General features: G+C 35.2%; 1 protein-coding gene across 1 annotated transcript in view; it reads left to right on the top strand.

The window, feature by feature from the left end:
- The first annotated feature begins 538 nt into the window (after window positions 1-538).
- LOC148619273 (uncharacterized) overlaps window positions 539-20547 on the top strand; it is a 33358-nt gene continuing 13349 nt past the window's right edge. The window contains exons 1-5 of the mRNA XM_088577028.1: window positions 539-648; window positions 1108-2622; window positions 3124-3452; window positions 6089-7595; window positions 7954-8214. Coding sequence (XP_088433154.1) covers window positions 1127-2622; window positions 3124-3452; window positions 6089-7595; window positions 7954-8214 — 3593 coding nt within the window. The 5' untranslated portion in view covers window positions 539-648; window positions 1108-1126. The remainder of the gene's footprint in view (window positions 649-1107; window positions 2623-3123; window positions 3453-6088; window positions 7596-7953; window positions 8215-20547) is intronic.

Here is a 20547-nt window from a genome sequence, read left to right as displayed (position 1 = left end):
CGAAAGGAACGGGTTGTTTAAATCTCAATTTCCCAACTGGAGCCTTAGAATAGGGTATATTGCGAAAAATCCTGATGTTGTAAGAACTACTCCGGTCGTCGGCAAATGTAGATATAGCCTTAACCTTACCTAAAGACGTTGTCCCCGTCAACGTACTTTCAGAAGCAGTGAGTGTCAAGGGAGTGGATAGTACCACAAATAACATGCTTAAGTCATAAACAATTCTGTAAAAACGAACAGCTTCGTTTATATTTGAGCAGTAGGATTATATAGATGATTAAAGTGGTAAATAGTTGTCAATCTCTCTTTGTAATAGTGTATGTTTGAATAGTGTGTTTGTGTTTGTTTTAAATTACTATCAATTATATGTGCTTAATGCACAATTCTTATAATTGCCATGTTTACTGTTTGTATATCATGTAAATATTTTGTAATTCCTATTTCGTATGTTTTTCATCTCATTGAACAGCATTTAAATAAAATGCTAATTTTCAATCAAACAGTGTGTTTTCGATAAACAACGAACAAGCTTTGCTTGCCTCATATTACTTTGTCACATCTAATTGATAGTCATCTAAAACAAACACAAACACACTATTCAAACATACTCTATTACCTACAGAGATTGACGACTACAGTAAATAAACGGTATGTCAGTAATTCATTTTAAGTAACATGTATATTTTACCTTTGCACTCAAAATCAACTCTGAGCGAAACTGTTCAATTGGGATTATAAACAGAAAAACTAGAATTTAATCATCTAAGGGAGATTACTTCTTATATTAGTTAGACTATTCCAGGATTCTCTGAAGGTTGGAATCTACATATATTAAGAAAAAAACTGTCAATTTGTGCAAAACAATTGAAAATGAGAAAAAATAGCATAGGATTCCCCTTTTACAATTTTATGGATCGGAATCCCTACCTATTTAAGTTTGTATGTTACATAGTAAATGTATTCAATGGTTAAGAAGTAATTATCAAACATATATACTTACATGCTTACAAAAAATACTTGTACCAATTTTTTCCCAATTGTGTATTTACTTCTTTAATCATCTAAATAATCCATCTCAAATATAAACGAAGCTTTTTCTTTTTACAGAATTGTTTATGACTTAAGCATGTTATTTGTGGTACTATCCACTCTCTTGACACTCGCTGCTTCTGAAAGTACGTTGACATGGACAACGTCTTTAGGTAAGATTAAGGCTATATCTACATCTGTCAACGACGGGAATAGTTCTTACAACATCAGGATTTTTCGCAATATACCCTATGCTAAGGCTCCAGTTGGGGAATTGAGATTTAAACAACCCGTTCCTTTCGGAAATTGGAGTGGAATAAGAGACGGTACTCAGTTTGGACCGTCGTGCATTCAGCCAAAACCCAATCCTATAATGTCTTCATTACTTCCGAATCATAATCAATCAGAAGATTGTTTGCAGTTAAACATTTATGCACCTCTTAATGCTTCGATTTCTAAAAAGGCTGTGATGATTTGGATACACGGAGGTGCTTACACAACTGGACAGGGGATAGTTTATGATGGTGGTTATCTTGCTGGCATTGGAGACGTCGTTGTTGTCACAATCAATTACCGCCTCAACGTGTTTGGATTTCTAAGTACCAACGATGATTTTTCGCCGGGCAATTATGGTCTATGGGATCAACAATTGGCTTTACGTTGGGTACATGATAATATTGGTGATTACGGGGGTGATAATAAGTTAGTTACAATATTTGGTGAATCAGCTGGGGGATTCAGTGTCGGTCTTCAGGCGTTAAATCCGACAAACAAAGGTTTATTTCAACGCGTGATTGCTCAAAGTGGCGTTGGTAATTCCCTTTTAGCGACTTCACCAATTGCAAAATATGCCACTCAAGTATTCGCAAATTTCACTAATTGTCCATCGGATTTGAATCTTGGGACGATGAATTGTCTCCGTAACAAAACTTCTCAGGAACTATTGGAGGGATTCTTGAGCATGACAGTTTGGGTCCTGAAAAGACCTGAATTACACATAGAAATAGGTTTTGCGCCTGTTGTTGACAATCACTTTATGAATAAATCACCACAAGCTGAAATCAGTAGTAAAGGTCCTGGCTTTGAGTTTTACACCTCACTCGACGTTGTAATAGGTAACTGTGAATCGGAAGGCTCTCTTCTTATCAGTGCTCTAAAAAATATAAATGCAACAAATAAGTTAAAAAATGGAATACCTTTTGATTACCTATGCAACAATATCATATCTACATTAGTCTCCGATTACTACAACAACAGAACACGTTTAATTCAGCCTATATGTGACCAGTATAAAACAACCCATCAAAGTATGAGTGCTGTTAACTTTTATGGCGATGTCTTTTTCTACAGCCCGACTGTTTATAGTCTTGTTTCACATGCAACAAGTAGTAATAAGTCACATTTCCAGTATATGAGCAAACGATATTCCATGTTTTCTGTATCCCAACTAAGAGCTAAGTGGTTCATTGGTGCGGGACATGCCTCCGAATTGCCGTTCCAATTCCCTTTATATGGTTTCTTCAACATGACCACTGACGATCGTACCAATAGTTTAGTTCTTCTGAAGTACTGGTCTAATTTTGCCAAAACGGGGTATGTATGACAATTCTAAAGCAGCTAACGTATTAAAATTCCAATTCTTGAATAACATAGCTCGATTAAAGTTGTGATATAAAACTTGCCAACATAAAATTTGAAATAGATGATTTGACAGAAAAAACCGATGTGTGCGAGCATCTAAACTACAAATGTACAATGAGAAAAAAATATAAAAGCAAATTGAAGACATTCATTCGAAACACACAAAAAAAATCCGAATAGGATATAGCCGTTTTTAAAGATTTTTAAGAGTCATTTAAACAATGCATGGCGCACCGATATTTCCCTTCGACGAAAATTTTTACCCCCACAGAAAGTTCTGTATTAATAATGTATCACTTCATATATTTTGTGTGTTTGGATAATCAAGTACTCAAGAATGCTTTAACTATGTACATCTATTGAAAAATAATGAAATATTATGTGTATTTTTCTTTCAATATAAGTTTATTTACTCCATGTTATATTTTAATGTGTTTATATTACTTTCAACAGAAACGTTAACGGCGATGGGTTGCCTAACTGGCCCTTATTTGATTTACCAAGCCAATCGTTTGTTGTTATTGATGTTAATGTAACAATACAACAACAGCTTTACAAAGAAAGAGTAAATTTCTGGCTTCAAACATTCCCAGGACTTTTGCATCAGACAACAGCTCTACCTGTTTCAACTGAACTAACCAGTCACACGGAAACATTGACCTCTGAACTTCCGACTATTGTTTCAACGACCAAACATCATAACAACGGAAACAATACTCACAAAACTTCAAAGAAGATTTTGACGTTTGTTTTTATCATGTTATTTAATATTTTGGAACATTAGGAATAGTGTGAAAAGTTTTATTACAATAAAACAGACTTTTAAATAAAAACAACCTCTCAGTAAGAAAAGGATCTGGGCCATTTTCCCCAGGATTCTGACCACAAGTATGGCTTTCCAACGTTCAAATTTCTGCAATTTTTATTAGTATCTGTCGAAAAAAAAGCTCAGTGTTCGTTAAAACGCAAGCTAAACCAAACTCAGATGTAGGGAAACAACAAAAATAAGCAGCAAAATAGATAAAAATGTATTTTTGACATTTTCGCTCTTATTTGGATACTTTGACTAGAGAATTTCCAAACAAGCACAGTTGCACCCATTACAGTGTTTCCTCTGTTTACTAGATGCTCCTAGGTGAAAATGTTGGTTTCTTTTTTAGTTCTTTCATTTGTGGCAACATACTTAAGCACCTGCGTATGTAGTTTTCTTATGACAACTCGTACGTTATGCCAGAGTTTGCATTAACTACACAGACTATTTTTCTTACAATTAGGCTTCTTGCTACAAGATTCAAGACATCACTACAGAATTTTTATTATCGTCATCATGAACTCGTGGATTGTTACGGTGTATCCATCTCCATCATGAAAATTGATTTGTTCAACGTGTTATAGTTTTCCTTTCCTCTTCCGTCTTGACTTGACTTTTTATGAGCAACTAGAAAGCACAGGACGCCTATCCTACCGGTGCACCTGGTTAATGTCCCAGTTTTTAGTAAAGTCCGAGTTGCTGCAGGAACTTTGAAAAAATAAGTTCTTTTCTTAATACAATGTCCAACCTAATTTAAACAGGTGGTATACTGTGTCAGCGTAATGGTACACGTCGATCGTCCCTTGTTGAAATCTGTCTTTCATCTGAGTAAGTCGGTTTTAGATGGTACTTATGTTTCCTGGTCTTGCGTTTACTCCCTGCAGCATACTTTGTGGATGTCTGTGCGTTCTGTAGTTTCTAAATAATCAAGTACAAATTTAGGTGATTCTTGTTGAGTTGGTTGTTGAGTTTGTAATGCCATCTTTTAAGGTGATTTGTGGTCCTGGGTCCCTCGGTCAAATGGTTGTTCCAACGGTCTGGTTCCCTGTCAACCCACTTATCTGTCACGTAGTCTGTACTCTCACGTGTTTGTTTGCCATTTTGACTAATGAAATTTGTGACTGAGGTCCTATATATACCAAAATTGAAAGCTTAAGTATACTTACTGAACATTGTTCCATAGGATGACACTTTTAGCACTTGAATTTATTGGCCTGGATGCTTGGATGGCTTAATGCAATAATAAATAGTGTTACGAAAACTTAGATTTGTTATGTGTAATTATCACACAGAATCATTAAAAATAATTGAAAGTGACCATTTTCACATAAACTTTTTGTTATATACATATAGCATGTGGTATGTAGACTACTAATACACCTGCATGCATAATGTAATAGCTAATCTCCATCCAATATTTCTTTTAGAAGCTTTAAATGTGTAGAATAATAATTTGGTGAACAGAATTGTTAGTGTAAATGTCAATATGTAAGCACCACATTGTCAGTCAAACACCGTTTCCATCGGTAAAAAGAATAGTTGGTCTGGTTCAGTAATGTTGGAATCTCCTGTCACAAGAAATCCATACCGTCATTGTAAAGATGCTGTTGTATAGTAACAACAGCATGGGACTTGTTCTTTCGGTCATACTGTGGTTATTTAGGTAAAGCGTCAACGTTTCTAAAAAATATACATTAGTAAGGCAATGTTTAAAATTCAGAAGTTCCAACGAATGTTATTCTATTATTACTTATATATATACACGATTAATGAATTATCAAAACAATAGTTTTTGCTTTTTTAAGAATAGTTTTTTGGATAATTTTTGAAGTCATATATGTTACTGATGTTTGTTTTATTGGTCTAAGTTCCTTAGATTCTTCGTTTGTATCTTGTTCTAGTTCCTTACATTTATCTACAATTTCATTAGATATGTTGGAATGTATACCTGTCCCCATTTCATATTGTGGTGTAATACGCACAGGAATTTTGGGTACCTTAGAGTTAATGTAAGTATTTGTGTTTATAGTATATATATAATACACGTGTTACTTGTCGAACTATTTGACAAGACTAAGGGAAATACATTTCAACATTTTTAGTTGAATGCTCGTAATTTCATACTATATCTTAAAATATTTCTTGGTATATCTTTTTTTCTGAACGATGCCGGTTATGAAATGCATATACACGAGTCGTAGTAGTAATAGAGGAAAAAACTAAAAAGTGTTATTTTTTATATTAATAAATATTAGCCAAGTGCTTCTTACTTTCATTAGTTTTTATATTAATCTGATAAAAGTAAGTATTCATAGCTAAAGAAAAATATAAAGGAAACTAAAAAAATGAATGTTTCAGTAGCAGGAACCATGTAACGACGGTTGTACTTGTCACGGTCGGTCTTCTATTATTTCCATGGTAAATAGAGGTGGAAAAAAATAAAAACTCTTAACTTAACATTTTTGGGGCCCTGAGCTACAGTAGGCATCTCGAAACTTGACAGGACTGGAACTTATACTTGATGTTGAAGTCGACTAATCATTACAAGATATGCTGCTATGGTCTTAACAGTATATTCTTGTTCTGTTTTACTTTTGTTACTTGCAGATTTAAATTACGTTATGAAGCTATTTTTCTTCTTCCTTTCCGTTGGATTTGTCTATGCTGAGGAACATATAACGGTCAAGACTGATCTAGGTGTTGTAAGAGGAATTCGCAACTGTCTTATATTCAATGGTACATCCTTCTGCTATAAGGAATTCAGAAAGATACCGTTTGCAAAGTCACCAGTGGGACAGTTTCGATTTCAAAAACCTATTCCGTTCGGAAAATGGAAAAACACTTTAGATGCAACCTCCTTCGGACCGTCGTGCATCCAATCATCATTTCCATTTATAGAGAAATGGCTTCCAAATACTGATCAATCCGAGGACTGCTTGTTTTTGAATATATACGTTCCAATTGACAATGAAAATAAGAATAAATCGGTAATGATATGGGTTCATGGGGGAGGATTTCAATTAGGCCAGGGAATGCTATATAATGCCTCACATTTATCAGCTGTTGGCGATGTTATTGTGGTTACAATAAACTACCGCTTGGAAGCATTTGGTTTCCTCAGTACCGGAGACGATCATGCTCCCGGTAACTATGGTCTATGGGACCAAAAACTGGCTATTGAATGGGTCAAGATCAACATCAACAGTTTTGGTGGAAATAACATGTCGGTGACATTATTTGGCCAGTCAGCTGGAGGATTAAGTTTAGGTCTTCAATCTTTAAATAATGCAAATAGAGGGTTGTTCCAAAGAGTAATACTTCAGAGTGGTGTTGGAAATAGCGTATTTTCGACCAAGTCAAATCCTTTGACCCAAGCAAAACAACTGGCAGAATATGTCAACTGTCCATTGAATTTGACGGCCAAAATTATCGAGTGCTTGAGAAAAAAATCAGCGATTACTATTCACAATGCTACAGAAAGAATAAATTCTTACACTCATCAACTTAAAAATGTACACATCGGAATTCCTTTTGCTCCAGTAATAGACCATGACTTTTTACGTGACGAACCTGGACTACTTCTGAAAAATGATGGACGTTCAAAAGACTTTTATCAATCATTAGATATTATAATAGGGAACAGCGAGTTCGAAGGATCTTCTCTTATTTCGTCTCTTCTCGGTAGAGATGATATAAACGTTACTAAAGGCATACCATCATCATACCTGTGTGACCGTGTGATTCCAACTGTCACTTCTGACTATTACAGAAAAAACACAGACGTTAATAATAAAATTTGCACAAAGTACTCGAGTGTAAAGTCACTGTCAAAGCAAAGTCAACTGGCAGTTGAGTACTATGGCGACTTATTCTTTTACAGTCCATCAGTTAAAAATTTATATATTCATTCAGAATCTTCGAAGTCAAATCGATTCCTCTACTTAAATAAGAGAGAAGCAGTAGACAACATTCTATCGATTCCATGGTTCAATGGCACAGGTCATGGTGACGAGCTGTTCTATATTTTTCCTAGTCTTATTTCAAATGCAACAAACGATGATTTGGTGTTCAGTTTGTTGCTTATTAAGTATTGGACAAATTTTGCAAGAACGGGGTAAGTCCTTCCCAAATTATTTTTATTCTTATGTTCTTCTGGATAAGATTTTTTGTCGAATTTTACCTATTAAAGATTTTGCGTTTTACGAAGAAAAATCATTGAAACAAAAAAAAATAACCATTTAATTGAACAATTAATGCATGTTATTACGATATAAATACATGCCGTTGGTGGTACCCATAAAAAAACGGCAAAACGATTACAAGTGTAAAAAAGTCTTCACAGTTCTGTTCACAAGACAGACTTATTACAGAGCTGCTATATTAAAGAAGGGACATTTTAATTTGATCAAAAAGCAATTATAAAAGCAATTGTATCTTAATATTTTTTTTATATTTTAAAAATTCATTTTCAGGAATGTAAATGGACTTGACGTACCACATTGGCCAAAGTATGACATTCATAACCAGTACTACGCAGTATTAAACACAAATATCAGCGTGCAGTCTACGCTTTTCAAAAACAGGGTAGACTTCTGGTTAAATGAAATCGATCCTTTATTGCACCCATCTAACACTAGGAAATCAAACAAAGGTCATCTTTTGACTGAATCGAAAGCAGCATTAATTCTCACATTATGTTATCACGTTTTATCAAGTTTAATGTCATGGGATAAGTGATGTCAATATTTTAATTTAAGGAAATGTTTAGTGTCAAGTTTTAGAAATGAGATGAAGAGTAATCACTGTTAAAGTGATATTCCAATTTGAAAAATGGGGCGTACAACGTAACCAAAACCAAAGGCTTAAATTTAAAGATAAATAAATAAATAAAACACCACCAACTTCGACGCGCAAACTTCCTTTCTTTCTAGTATCTAGCTCTGTTATCTGAAATACTTTCCTGTTTTTTTTGTTTTTTTTTTTGCCAGTCACACTCCGTAATTATCTAAATGGTATTCTATTTTCTTATCTTTTCTAATTATGTTACTGTATTATTTGTTGCACTATTTACATTCCTGTTCTTATTATGTATATACAATATGAGTAACGTAAACGACTACTCCATCTCCATGAGTAATTTTATAGCGTATCCCTATCCAATAGTTCTTGTTACAGCTTTAAGAAAATCAATGTTGTCAACAGCATTTTTAGTGTTAATGTCATTGTGTAAGCACGACATTGTCGACCATTGCATGCCTGCTCCCCTACACTATTTTGTTTATTTTGTTCTACGCTGAGATAATATATAAGAGCGCGCAAATTAAAATAAAATTAAGTTCTCCCTGGATTTTTCATTATAGTATATAGTATGACGTACAGTTGCGATCACTTCTAACCTCTCTTCGATACTGTCAGGATTCGCTGTCATAGAACAGTTCTAAACTGTCAGAAACTGTTCTAACCTGCGACACACGTTGTCATGGTCTGTCAGGGCTTTGGACAAGCTCTCTCATAATGTGTCATGGGTCCTGACGCCCTCCTGTCAGAAACTGTTCTAGATAAGTAGAACAGATACGAGGATTAGAAGAGTTCCGGACAAATTCTGACAATCATTAGCTCGAAAATACTTCTCTGAATTACATACAGTACATGTACGCAAGTTTTTTTTTCTACTGCTAAATAATATATTTAATTTTGTGTGCATAATTAAAATCTAGGCTGATTGTCAGAAGCATACTGCTTGGCATGTTTCCATATTTCATACTGCTTTAATGTTTGATTTTCATCCACAAATGAGTTTATTCGTTTTTTCGAGTTTTCTGTACTATATGTTTTGTGCAGTAGCAGTATTACCATTTCTTCTAGATAGTATCTCCCTCAAAGTTACTGTTGTGCTCCAAAATCTTGTGTAAAAATTTGCATCTACATAAACAGGATTCGACCATACAAGAACAATAGACTATCTAGCCTTGTAAGAACTCAACAAACTAATCAAAACCATTTAACTGTTTGACTCTGGATAAAAGAAGTAACTCACTGACTCTAAGCACGTGCAAATGAAATACAACAGAAATTTAGGTTTCAAGTGATAATCCCGATACTCACGCTCTAACCTAAATACAACATGGCTTTGTGCTGTTCCGAAAGCTACGCATGCCTGACCCCTCTGAAAATTTGTGGGCGTAATGCTTAAAGTAGCCGTTTTACCACTTAGCCTTACGTAATGCATCTGATTGTAAATAATTGTAATTCAAGGTATTCTAAATATTCTTGTCCCCTTTCGTAAAGTTCTTTCTCCTAACATAAATTGGTTTACTTAAGGAACTCACCGTGTATCGGAAACCCTTGTATTGGGGTATCGGTTATTTATATTCCCTTAAGTGTCAGGGTTACATGTAGTTCAATTTCTGATTTTGCAGTCACTGTGTTCCTTTCTTTCTAGTTTTGCAATATCTAGCTCCTTGGTCTAATCAATGTTTTCTTGCTTTCACTTTTTACTTCGGCATACTGCCTCTTGCGACCAACTCCCAAGTGCCCGACATTAAATAAAACATTTTATTTGTTTACTTCCATGAATTATTATACAAATTTCTTCACCATGCCTCTAGGGGGAAATATAATTTTCTATTTAACAGCTTTATTTCGACAAAAAAAATGACCTACTACATAGTGCCTCCTGGAAGGGGGACTGGTGCGGACCCAAAAGTCACATTTCGGCATTACAATAAAGCCGTAAATGCCACATACATGTATGTACGATAATAAAAATTTCAATTGTTGCTTTTAAGAGTAACGCCAGCGTGTCATATATGAAGATGATTCGTTTGTGTAGTTTACATACCCATTTAATATAGAAAAAAACCTTGTGCACTGCCCTTGACGGAGACAAAATTAGCGTTCCATAGTTTACCTATACAGTTATATTATTGCAAATGTTGATGGTGATTTAACCTATGAATATAATTTCATACCAAGCGGATACAAGTAAAAATGATTTTTCCCTGAACTTTAAAACATAAACAAAATAAAACTCAATTTGAAGAGTGAAGCAGTTAACTTACCGTAATTTATAAACAGAACTGACAGAGTCCACAATATGGCCCTTTTTCCAGCTCGAGCTTGAATCGACGTACACTGAGGGATCAGTCGATATTGCACGTTCTCCTCGCTTCTCTCCTTTTGTGTTATTCAGGTTGAAAATGTTGAATTCAATGCATGTCATTTTTGAGAACCGTTCGCCATTCATGAACGCTGACAATGACGTAACAGGTTACTGACGTAAGCATTATAAAGGCTTGTCGAAAACCGGACACAACTCCGGAATCAGCGTTACATTAATTGAACTTTCATTAAACTCGCTTTATCGTTTACCCGGTAACAAGTACTTATATTGAAAAATTAGCATTTTAGTCATTAATTTTATACCCTCAAGCAAAATTAAAAGTGCTCGCACCCTTACATTTTGCAAGAATATTACATTTTTGAAGAATTTTGACAGAAATTTATGTGTCACAGTCACCCACATGAAAGTTATATTGAACAAATTAGCATTTTAGTCAATAGTTTTAGACCATTTTGAAAAATAAAAATGCTCCCACTAATGCATTTTGCAGAATTTTTACTTAAATACAGGTCGCAGAGTCACTAATATGAAACTTACATTTTTAGTTTCTACATTTTCTACATATAAAACCATGTAGGTAAATTGGAAGTGTTCACACTCATATTCGTTGCTAAAAGTGGCATTTTGAAGAATTTTGACCGAAATATTTAGGTATCTGTCACCCATTTAATACTAAAATTGTCAATTTTAACATTTTTCATTAACATTAGCGACACAGTTTCATTTATTAATCGCGGACTTCCTGTTCTAAATTACGTCACACAGAATAGAAAAATGTAGTGTCAGAAACTGTCCAGGGGTATGACAGTTTAGAACAGCTTTTCGTATTTTCTTTGTCACGTCCAAGGACAGTTTCTGTCAGGATCTGTCATGGAATAGGTCAAAATGTGTCCTGACCCAGGACAGCCTCTGTCAGACCTTGTCAGGATCTGTCAGGATTTCTGTTCTATCTGCTGTCGTAGATCAGTTTTCGCTCGGTGTTAAATAATCGAATATAAATGCCGTACCCATGTTAAAATGAGTACAAATCTACCCCTTCCGAGAATTATTTCTTAAATATATAGGGGCCCCGCGCAGGTCCGGGTGTCAAAAGAATAGGCCTGCAGCAGCGCTAAGCTTGTCGTAAAAGGCGACTAAAAAAGCTGATATATTGATTCAACCATAGATAGTTAAACTGAAATATTCAAAGTTCAAACCTTAATTTGCATGTAAAACCGACACATCCACTTTTTTCTTTTAAGACTGCCATATAAAAATATGTACAAAGTTTCAGTTTTTACGCTCATGTTAATAAAAACTTTTGCTTTTTTATAAACTTACATTCTAATTTCTGAATTTCATCCTCCAGCTTAGATTTGGTTTCACTTATCAGTTTACATTTTGACAGTTGGTTGTTCTCGTGGTTGCGGTTACATGTGTCTTGCAGAAATTAATTTCCAGGCTCACTTAATGCATACTTCATGCAGTGAGTTTCACAATTATCGGACTGTGCAACATTAATCTTGTATTAAGATATAAATTTAAAGTTTTTAGTGCAGCCCTTATGGAAGAGAGAATAGATTTTTCTGCTCCAAACTCTTCTAGGACATTCTAAGAATGTCCACTGCAAACGTACCATCTGTAGCTACGTTAATCCAGATAGGTTAGATCTCTTTGCTGATGCACATGTAGACAGTATCTTGAAAAGGGTAGTATCTGATGAAGGTATAAAACTGGTTTCTAAGCAAACCTTCTGATACATATTTATCAGAGTTGAATGGCAAGTGTTCTCACGACTTGTGGTATGCTGATGACATCACCATTGTTAAATCTTACATCATTGGTTCCATATGATTATATCTGAATGAAGTTGGGATCAAGGGAAAAAGACAAAGAATGTTCAAGTTTCTCCTTATACATTATGTATACTTTGTCTTTACTTGGTGGGATGTTTCCAGCTCCGTTGCCTGTCGCATGTTCTATTCTCTGATCAATTTCATGTAAATAGTACCTCTACTTTTTTATCTGCCTCAAACTCTTCTTCATTTTTTTCTGGTTTGCTTGTTTGATCACGTATATCTGAAATACAGAGAGGAAAATTAATCTACTAATATATACAACAGGCATTCTGAGAGATCTGTATAACTACCCTATGTCCAAATTGGTACATTGTCAAACAGTAGAACAAGGATTGTAACAATTGAATTATAAAGCAAATGCATATCTTGTTTGGCAAAAAATGCAAGGCCCACAACTCAGCCAAAAAGCAATCGACAGTAACAAAATGCAAACTTGATCTGTAACATGTTATGTCAAAGTATTGTACCAATGATAAAAAAGGTGTGGAAAACGGATAATTCGCAGTATTTTTGTGATTCACTCAAAATGACATAACATAGCAACAAATTAAATTCATTGTAACAAAATTCAATCTTGATTATAAAATTCAAATTTTATCAATGATAAGAGATCTAGAACTTGGCATGGCATTTAGCAATGTGTCCAATGTCAAATGACAGAGCGCAAACCTACGTCTCCTTTGTACTTCATCTGCAGGGGACTATAAGGATATGTAATCACATAAAAAGCCTCACATTACAGTCATTTATAGAGTATAGATAACATGGAGTTAATTGGAACATGAACACACATTTGTTCACCATGTTATATGTATCAACTTAAATTATTGATTGATTGATTGTTGGGGTTTAACGTCCGAGCAGCAATATTTCAGCTATATTCAGACGATGAACATGAACTTGATGATAAAATGAACATGAAATGATGAAATGAAAAATGGGATGGGACACAAGGATAATGGGGTTGAGAAATTTTGATTGCCACTGGAAATAGGGAGAGGTGGGTAGGGTCGGGCAATTTAGCCTCCTGTGGCGGAGCCTTATGGTTCCTACTCCGGGGGAATACCACAGTAGGGTTCTTTAAAGTGCGAGGAATGTGGCGTCTTTCCCAACACGGTGCACCACTATGGTTTGCGGTTAGGTTTTCCGTATTATAGCCTGACAACCCCAGCACCTGGGGCACACAACCCAGTTGCTCTGTGGGCAGAGCGCCCTAGCCCCCGGCTAGGGTTCTGAGCACTATTTAGTCGCCTTTTACGACAAGCTTAGCGCTGCTGCAGGCCTATTTTTTGACACCCGGACCTGCACGGGTCAATAAACCTTTTGACTTCGACTTGAAGAGAAATTATGACAGCTGCAAGTGATTAAATTTATATCACATTTGGTTCTTCTAATGCAGAAAGATAACTTGGTTAGATAAGTTAGTTAAACTACTTTTCGTCTCACTGGAAATAAATATATTTCGTCACACAAATCAGTAGATCTCTATTTACATGCACTAGTATTTATTGAATAAAGCCAGTTCTAATTGAAACCTTTGCCTCGAAATTTGGCCAAACAGATTTGCTATGTTGTTTTACATATCTTGGTGGTTGTTGACCATTCTAAGTACGTGCCTAATCCATTTCCATTTTTGTGTGCTATTGTATCACTTATTTTTATGTTTTTGTTTTTCGATTTCTTCATTTGTTATCATTTCTGGCCATTTTATCCTTCCTATCTGTCTCATGCATCTGTTCTTAAATGTGTCACGCTTCTTCTTGTCTCGCTCAGTTGTTTTCCAAGATTCGCTTCCGCGTTTAAGAACTGACACTACTAAACTGTTGAATAATTTGACTTGCGTTTGGACGGAAACTTTTGAGGAACTCCAAATTTTCTTTAACCGCCTAAATTGTACTATGGCTTTTCCTAATATATTGCTGATGTCCTCATCACAACCTACGGGTAATATTTCAATGTCTCCAAGTAGGTGAATGTTTCAACATCCTCTATTTTTTGTTTTTCTTTTTACTGGATCTTTTATGTTAGTTTAATATCATTCTTTAATGCTTTTAGTGTTGATCTTGAGGCAATCTTGGTTGCATTTGCATGTAGTCTTTGTGTCTTGCCTTGTATATCCTGATAACAGAGCCAGATCATCAGTAAATAAGGTAAAGAGTTTTTCTAAGTATTTTACTGTTGTTCCGTTTAAACATTTTCCTGTTATCCCGTCGAGACATCCTAATTTTCTTAAGCATTATCATTGCCTTGATAATTTCATCTTTCCGTATGACACCAGGATAAGTCTCATCTATCACGTCATATTCACTTTCAAATACTTTAGGATTGTGGGCGATTCAATGTTTTCTGAAAGCGTTTTTCCCACCTAATCTTTTTTCTCATCCTGGCTGCTCAAGATCTCCCCATCGTCTTTTACAGTTAATGTTGTTGTTTTCCTCTCATTACTATGCACTCTGGTAATTTCATACACTGTTTTATTGTGTCCATTGTTAGAAGTTGTTCCTGCTTTACTTATCAGGTGTCAGTTTCACAAAAAGTCGTAAGTGTAAAATTGATCGTAAGTAATGACGTCATAAACTAAAATAGCATTGTGACGTCATGATTTACGATCAATTTCACACTTACGACTTTTTGTGAAACCGACACCAGGCCTTCTGTAAAATTATTCTGTCACTCCTCATCCTACTCTTAATATCTCTGTATATTCTGCTATATTTAGTTTTCTGGTTTTCCTTCAATCTTTATGACCTGCTATTGTTGAGTTGTTGTTTTAATTGCTTTCTTGTATCCACAATCTTCCATGATTCTTTACTTATCCATGTTTTTGTTCCTTTTTCGTGACTCCAAATAAGGTCTTTGAAGTCTCGATGTAGCCGTTTCCCATGGGTTTTCAAATATCAATTTAATCTAGTCCTTGGAACCTAGTTTTAATTTCAACTGAAATGCTCTTCTTTGAAAATGCGTAGAACCTCGTAAAGAATAAAAATTTAAAAGATGCTAAATCATTTAGCTTTACATACAAATATATTGATGATATATTATCCATCAACAACCCTTCTTTTGGTAAATAGTTACCGTCGATATATCTACCAGAGCTCCAGATAAAGAAGACTACAGACAACATTTTCTCTATCTTTTTTGGACCTACTTCTTGAATTTGATATCAGTGGTCATCTCAGCACGAGGTTTTATGATAAAAGAGACGACTTTAGTTTTAATATCATAAATTTTCCTTACCTGTGCAGCAATATTCCGTCATCTCATGCATATGGAGTTTATATTTCACATTTGATTCGATACGCTAAAGCAAGTAATTAGTACTCTGTTTTCCTTGAACGCCATTTGAAATCAGGGGTATAAGAAAATGCGTTTTAAAAGGTCTTTTATAAAATTCTTTTTTAGATATCAATCCTTAGTTGAAAAATACTCAATTTCTTCTAAAACAATGCGTAATGTTTTTTTTATAAAATGTTCTTTATACTGATGTGACCGCTGGTTTACCGATTATGACAATAGCATGCAAATGCTTTTTAATTACCACTGGTATAGTCTCGCCGCTATTGAAGAGGGATATTTGGTGCACTGTAAAACCTAGATTTAACCCACTATTTCGTCTGAAGTGACCATTGCGGTACCAGCTGCTCCAGTGGTGTAATATCTATTTTGCCAGATTTACTTTGGACTTGATTTGATTATGAATCAGATCGGTAATTTTTTTGTTACCCTTATTTATCTGGCTGTTAGTGTTTGTGGTATCATACTTCATTCTATTTTTTTTTTCTGTCGACTGCTTCAATGTCTTCAACTTTATTCTGATCTTACAACGTATGAACTCATAGTCGTTGCTTGAGTCCGCTCCTCTTATTGCCCTTGTGTCTAGATGCTTTTTGTTATTTTTAGATGAACACATGGTCGATTTGGTTTTCAGTCTTTCAATATCTTGTGTCTGGGCTAATGTGGAAATAGTGCAACAGTGATTGCCAAGTTGATATTAGAGCACTACGAAGTTTTCTCCGTTTTCACTTCGCTTTCCTATTCCTTGTTAACTCATTTAACTCGTATGGCCCTTATTGTCAGTGCCAACCTTTGCATTACCATCGCCTATCACTACAAAATGTCATGTTTTTGTTGTTGTTAATGACTACCTGCAGTTGCTCTATAAATAACTCATTTGTCTTTTCTTTGCCTTCATTGGTTGGTGAGTATACTACAATAATGCTTTTTCAGTGTAGAATCTTACATACACCATTTATTCATTTATGGGTTTCCATTCCATTAAAGACATTGACTTTTGGTTCTATTTGACAGCATAACTCCTACTTCTTCCTGGTGTATACCATTTTCACTTCCTCCAGTAATGTTCCCACAATGTCGAGGATGTCTAGTCAGTACTTACTCATTTCATGTTTTATCTTCAATGTTTTTCTATAGTATACATAGATCATGTCATGTTGTTCACTGCTTCGAACGGTTAGAGGGTTGCTCTCCCGATGTTGGATTCCGAGGACCAGTGGATTTCTGTTTGGGTTTTTCATACCTTAAATAACTCCGTTTCTCTGGTAACCGTGTCATCTATCCAGATGTTTTGTCTTGCTTTTTCATCTATATCCCATGACTATCCCAAGTAGTCCACAAGGCAGTGGAGCTATTTGACCATTATATGGGGCAAGGTTAGTGAGGGTCAGGGCGTGTCCACGCGCCGATGGGCCTGCACTCTACAACTCTGGGGTTCTTGATATTTTGAGATCCCTATACAAAAACTGTCTGAGATATAGGATTCTGGCTCATGTGTCATCATGAGGAGACACTGGTCTTGATAGTGTAATGACTCTGTGCTGGCATGAAAGACTTATACGCACTCGACTAACTTTTCGTATACACCAGTAAGCCAGCCAGAAACAACTGGTAACAAGTACCTGCCACACTAGGCGCACAATAGTGACCTGTGGATAAACCACCAGTATACATATTTCTTCCAAGTCACGATCAAAGCCATTGTTGGAATGGAATATTTTATAAACTTATTTGTATGTAGCGTTTCATGATGGTATCACTATATTGCTTATGCTACATGTGTGTTATATTAAGCAAATAATTGAATTATGATTCCAGATGTTATTAAATAGGTGTACATGTATACACATTGTATTACAATTGATGATTTGTAAGTGTGAAAGCGGTTTGATTAGTAGTCTTACTTAGTGTACCACTCACATGTCACTTCTAGCAGTCTCGTGGTTTTTTTACAGTTTTGACTGTAGGTGCCTCTAGTAATCAATGTTGGTTGAGTTGGTTTGTGTTTGATATCCCATCTTGATTGATCGATTGCACATTGTCTTTCTTATGATTGATTGTTTCTTCAGTGAGTCAGTCCCTGAGTGGCTTGGAGTATTTTACTTCCAGTTTGTTTGTGTTAAGTAAGCAGTAGCTGGTATTAGTCATTTCTACGTAAAGGGAGATAATTATTGCTGAGGGAGTGATTTTTTTCTTTGCTGCTAACCGCATTATTATTGTTTTCTTAACTCATCTTGTGGTAAACCACTGGTGTTTGACTTGTGTTTTGAATACCAGTTTGTTACACCATCACACATAGATTGGTTAAATCGTTAAATCGTCATTTTCCACCGAATCGCACTTAACGAACATAGTACTTCATCAAGAGGAAAAAGTTATATTGGTTCTTGACAATTTTCTTTTAACTGGTATGTAAATCTTTGGCATTTTCCATTTACTGGAATGAAAACCCATAAATGAATAACTGGTGTATGTAATATTATACACCAAAACTCTGAAAATAAACATTATTGTAGTATACTCCCCAAAAAATGACAGCAAAGAAAAGACAAATGATTAATTAATGGAGTATTAACATTTCGATATAAGGAACCCCAAGTTCATTAGCGAAAGAAAAGATTGTATTTTCTTTTTAGAATCGGAATGTATTCCAAACTTTTGCAAATATTAAGCTATGGACAGAAAAATGCGTTTCAATATAATTGTACAATATTTTCAAATATATATTAATATTCAGCTGATTGCCTTTTTTCGTGTGTGTTTGTTAATTTTAATTTTTTTTTGTCCTGCGAATTTTGAAGAGAGTTTTTCTATGAAAAATGTGTACAGTATATCATTTTTAATATTTCTGGAAAAAAGCGGCACCAAATAATGCATTATTTTTAACAGTCAACTTTGCATTGACGACGAGAAATACTATACTATAATTTCAATTCTAATGCAACTATTGACTTTATCGATGAAATTGGCATTGACAAATCTTGGAAATTATATTTATCTTATTTATTTCAGTCAATCATTTGTTATTACGAAGAGTGGTAACTAACTCATGATAACCCGGGAAAAAATCACAATTATTGATCATATAGTTGTAACTAAATATCTTGGTTTTAAGACATCTGACAAACAGAATATAACACATTTTTTATCAATTGGGGCACGCATCAAGTGCACCGGTATGCTTAACGCCACCTACTATCCTTTAAACACCTTCAAATTTGCTCAAGAAATTTCACATCTATGGTAGACAAAAGAAGATGTCATGAGCACATGGGTTTATATGCAGAAGATGTGTTTTAACGGTCCACGAATTGGAAGTGTAAGAATTCTTCAAAGTACAAAAAGACCGATAGTTTCGGCAAGCTCTGGTATAACGTATGAGTTGTGATGAAAAATCCATAACCAGGTACTGAATGAATGTTATTACGGAATGAAAGAATGTTCATGATACAAAACGATAAGTTATCATGTTTGCCGTACAGTTCTTTCAAAAGTTTATCCTTGCCATCATGAAGTAATAGGTCGTGATCTGAGGCTGACTTCATATTGTCTTTAGTATCCTTTATATCAAGTTCTTAGGATACATGGTATGTACAAAACCCTCGATTCTTTGAATTATTTAAAACCCAAAACATCATATATGTAGCTGAAACTGAGACCAAAGGAACTAAAGTATGTTCTCTCTTTTGGATAAAATCAACTTTTATAGAGTAAACAAGGTAACAAGGACTCCAGCGAAAATCGAAAGAATGTAATCTAGGGACAAAAACAGACACGGAAAACAGACAAACATAACAAAGAACACAAAACAACCAAAATAATACACAAGTAAGAAAAGTAAGTGAGCAATTCGGACTCCATTAAATACTGGCAACATGGACCTGGTGCACCGGTAGGGAAAGCGTCCTCTGCCTTTCTAGAAACACCCACCGAGTTGCCCATAGAAATACAATTCCAGGGTAGATGAAAGAGGAAAGGAAAACTATGACACCTTAAACAAATTAGTTTTTTACGGTGCAGACGGATATTACGCAACGATCTATGTTGCCACAAATGAAAGGAAAGTTGACAATTCGGAATGAAAGGCATCGCGCCAGTCGTATAGCTTGGTCAATAGTTTTACTTTACCATCGATCTCTTAGTGTAGGTCAAGATATGAGGCTGACTTCACAGTATCTGTAGCATTCTTCATCTGAAATTCTTTGGGGTAGATGCGATATATCAGATCCCCGAAACTAGGATTGTTTAATGATAATACGTCATCTATATTGCGGAAACTGAAATCAAAGGATTTTGCCAAACGATGTTCCTTCTTTTGGATCATATCAACTATAAAGTCAACTTCATAAGAGTAAACAAACAGGTCAGCTAGTAGAGTAGCAAAATCTGCTCCCATTGGAACGCCGACCCCCTGTCGAAAAACGCGTCCATCACACAGGACAAAATTCCAGCACCTTGAAAAAATCCTCTCCGGCACATCTGGATTTACCTTCCACAGTCATTTACATTAGAGACAAAGAATATGTCAGCGTGTTGCTGAATACAATTTATTCCTAGTGGAATGCAAATCTTCAAAATTGTCCCCACAAAACTGGACAACATTAATTCGGCATAATATCTTGACCTACACTTAGGAAACTATTGACCAAAGTTTACGACAAACTTGATGACTTTTTATTTAGAATTGTCAACGTTTCTTTCATCTGTGGAAACATCCCATCAGCACCTGCGTACGGAATGTTCATATTGCAATTCATACGTTATGCCAAAGCTTGCCGAAACTACGACTTTTTGTATCGCGCTAGAATTCT

Source organism: Perna viridis, chromosome 4 (assembly GCF_037379345.1).
Source record: "Perna viridis isolate PV_CMFRI_1.1 ecotype Kerala chromosome 4, ASM3737934v1, whole genome shotgun sequence".
Classification (NCBI taxonomy): Eukaryota; Metazoa; Mollusca; class Bivalvia; order Mytilida; family Mytilidae; genus Perna; species Perna viridis.
This window is presented reverse-complemented; position numbering and strand designations above follow the sequence as displayed.